This window comes from Vicia villosa, linkage group LG2 (assembly GCF_029867415.1).
Source record: "Vicia villosa cultivar HV-30 ecotype Madison, WI linkage group LG2, Vvil1.0, whole genome shotgun sequence".
In the NCBI taxonomy this organism is placed as follows: Eukaryota; Viridiplantae; Streptophyta; class Magnoliopsida; order Fabales; family Fabaceae; genus Vicia; species Vicia villosa.
In genome coordinates, this window is record NC_081181.1 from 155,218,324 (window position 1) to 155,221,866 (window position 3,543).

General features: G+C 44.2%; 1 protein-coding gene across 1 annotated transcript; it reads right to left on the reverse strand.

Annotated features, from left to right (window-relative positions):
• Positions 1 to 249: 249 nt before the first annotated feature.
• LOC131647148 (protein MAIN-LIKE 1-like) lies at positions 250 to 1,769 on the reverse strand. The gene is made up of 2 exons (XM_058917059.1): positions 1,091 to 1,769; positions 250 to 1,012 (listed from the first exon to the last, which is right to left on the reverse strand). The coding sequence occupies exons 1-2, from the start codon at positions 1,766 to 1,768 to the stop codon at positions 848 to 850; spliced, it is 843 nt and encodes a 280-aa protein (XP_058773042.1). The 5' UTR covers position 1,769; the 3' UTR covers positions 250 to 847.
• Between the last annotated feature and the right edge of the window lie 1,774 nt (positions 1,770 to 3,543).

Below are 3,543 nucleotides of genomic sequence, written 5' to 3' on the forward strand. Positions count from 1 at the left end.
CTTCCGAAAACACCTTTTTTCAGATTTTGGGGGTTTCGGAAATGAACTTCCGAATTATACAGAAACTGTGTTTTTTTTATGTTTTTGGAAACAGTCTCGTATTTTTAATTAAAGGAAGACGGCAAATAAAATAAGCGACATATAAACAGAAAATACTAATATGATAAAAATAATAATATATACAAGCCGATCCAAATCCAATTAATAATAGTGTGCGAAAGATACAATCCGAAAACAAAAAAAAAAAAAAAACCGACCACTACTGGGTATGCCTAACCCTCTCTCCCTGGGACCTCCTCTGCCGCCTGTATGCCGCTGCACGGCCCGCATCAGTGACGATCATCTCCATCACGGCGTCTGCCTCTGGACCGCCCTGATGAACGACACCTCGATCCAACGCGTCCCGCCCAAGCATCTCTATCCGCTGGCAGATCGGCAGGAGATCAATGGCGTGGTCATCCTCGGCCTGCTGGTTCTCCAGGATCTCCTCGTGTGCTGGCCTAGGAACGTCGGGAGCGTCGGGTGTCAGCAGAGGATGTGACACCCGATAGAACCATGTGACGTATTCCTCCACACTGTACCAGTCCTGGGTGACCCGAATGCGACGATACTCCTCTGGTACCACATGATGCTCTCAATCCTCAAATATGGCAGTGAGCTGCACTCGGGTCACTGTGTCGGGAGCAGCCTCAAAAGGTGACCTGGGTATCATCTACACAAATCCGAACTGCCGCATGCACTGCTCAGGGAGATACCGAACCATGGTGCTGGTCCCGCATGCCAACTAGCCAGAATATAAAGATATGCCGTCAAAGGGGACAATATGAGTGTAGTCGCTGAATGGCCTCTAAGTGACGTCATCATGCATCGTGCGGTCCAGGTACCCACGGTATGGTCCCACTGCATTGTTCCCCCTCTGGAGAACGTATCTGGCGGCCCTGGGCATGGCATCATCGTACTCAGGATCAATGTGGAAGCCGTGGATGCGGGAGAAGTAAGAGATGATCCAGCTCTGAAACACAAACACGATAATGTATTAAAAATAAACACGAAACAAAAATAAATACGAAACAATTAAAATGAAACGTACCGTAAGTAGTGTGCAGGATCCGGTCAACTGCCTCGTCCTCCAGTTGGAGGCCTCATTCAGCTTCTGGTATAGGTATGCCAGAGTAGCTGCCCCCCAGTTCCACTGGTGAACGGTGGTCAAGTCCATGAAGTAGCGGAGATAGGTCACGTCGACGTACCTCACACTCTTGTCCACAAAGATCGCAGGGCCTTCCACATGCATGTACCAGCACCGGAGAGCACAACCACGGTGATAATGTGTAAATAGGTCGTCACCCGCATCCTCGGCTTCGGCCGCCGCCACCAGATGGTGCTCGAAATAAGTGCTCAGTTTGGTGAACCGGATATGAGGCCCACAGGTCGTGATGCACTCAAAGTCAGCAACTTTGGGCTCCATACCCAAATAGAGCGCCATCCACTCACTAGCTTCGATCCTCTGGATCCGGGAGTGGTGCAACAACGTCCCCCTGATCGGCAGGTGGAGAAGATCATGCAAGGTGATCGTCATATCCCCAACCGGTAAGTGGAAAGAAGACGTCTCCTTGTGCCACCGCTCCATAAAGGCCCCCTGCATGCCGTGGCTGATGGTGGAATACCCCGTCATGCAGAGCCCACTAAGCCCTGAAGCTCTCACCGCGTCATTAAACCACTCGGCAGTCGGTTTAAACAGACTGAAAACCTTCCGGGCGTGGTTCACCATTTTCAACGGCTCTCTCTCTCCTGTTACAAAAAAAAACAAATAAAAAAGTATGTTAAATAGACCGTTAAGAAAATATTGAATAAACGTCTAAATTATAAACGGTTAAATAATGTAGTCGGCAAATTATAAAAAATACCTCTCCCTCCCAGATACGCCGAGCGACGTGCTCGCGGTAGGTAAGCAGCACGGAAGTGTCACTGGGCCCTCCCGGGTAGCCCTCCTCCTGCTCATCCTCCTCCCCGAGTGGAGGGTCAACATCCGGTACCTCCTCCACCTCGTGGTATGGCACTGCCACCTCCTCCTCCTCCTCCCGCTGGCGGGAAGAAGATACCCGAGCCAGACGACTCCTCGATCCAGATGTAGAGGTACCCTCGTCCATATCCACGGGAACTCGCACACGTCGTCCCCGGCCCTGCCCCCGTCCCTGTATCGACGCCAGCTGCGCCACCGCCCGCTCGCGTCTAGCCGACGCAGTTTGGGTCTCTCTACCCTGTCTGATGCGTGCTTGGTTGCCTGACATGTTCCTGAAAACAATTGAAATCGATTTAATATGCGAGACATCATAAAGAACTAAAAAAATTGCACTTCTGATACAATTTGGAAGTTCATTTCCGAAACTGGGAATCGAGGTGTTTTCGGAAATGAACTTCCGAAACACCCCTGCGAGGAAATTTTCTGCAACTTCCATGGCAGACCCCAAAAACAAACTTCAAAACTATGTTTAATCATTCTAAACAACCTAAATATCAGTACCAACCTAACCTAATACATTTTTTGCTATTTGTAAACACCCTAATATGAATTTTAATCATAGATCTAAAACTCGAAATGCTTACCGATTGAAGAGATTGGAGGGCTTTTGAATGTAGTATAGCAAGGTTATTGGAGCCTTTGATGTAGCCTTGGAAGTGTTTGCACAAAATTTCTCTAGGGTTGTGTTTGATGTTGAATTAGGGTAAATGAATGGGGGAGGGGGGCTGTTTTGCTTAATCTGCAAAACGCGCAATATTTCGGAAATGAACTTCCGAAATGGTGTTTTCGGAAATGCATTTCCGAAATAAGTCAAATTTTGAAGAAAAAAAAAGGCGCTTTCGGAGATGCATCTCCGAAAACACCTTTTTCTTGCATTTCGGAAATGCATTTCTGAAGTCAGGGGTATATGTGGTTTTTCACCAGAGGTGACCTAGAAGGTTGGGAGGTGGGCAAAGAATTTTCCTAAAATTATTAATCATATAGATATTTAATGTGGTCTCATAAGTATTGTCATGTTATTAGTTATTCCCTCCGTCTCACAATAGGTGTCTTCTTTGAGATTTTCACACTTTTAAAAAAAATAATTAATTATGTTGATTTCAATGATAAAATGAGTCTCATTTACTAAAATAACCTTATTAATAATAGGTAGTAGAGTATTTAAATAAATTAAAATACAATAAATAAGGATAAGTTAGTGAAAAGAAATAATATTATATTGATATTTTAAATTAATGAACAAATAATTTGAGACAAATAAAAATTAAAAATATAACACCTATTGTGAGACGGAGGGAATAATATGTTAAATTATAAAAAAGATACCAAAATCAGAGGAAGGTCATGTTATTAGTTAATATGTTAAATTATAAAAAAGATACCAGGATTAGAGGGAGGTGGAAACTAAAAAAACTTAAAACTTAAATTAATAGACAAAAAAAAAAGTGTTATGGAGATGTCAAATTTTCTTTTTGATGTTGTTGTAAAGTATGAGTACTAAGAGTATATTTAAGTACAGAGCG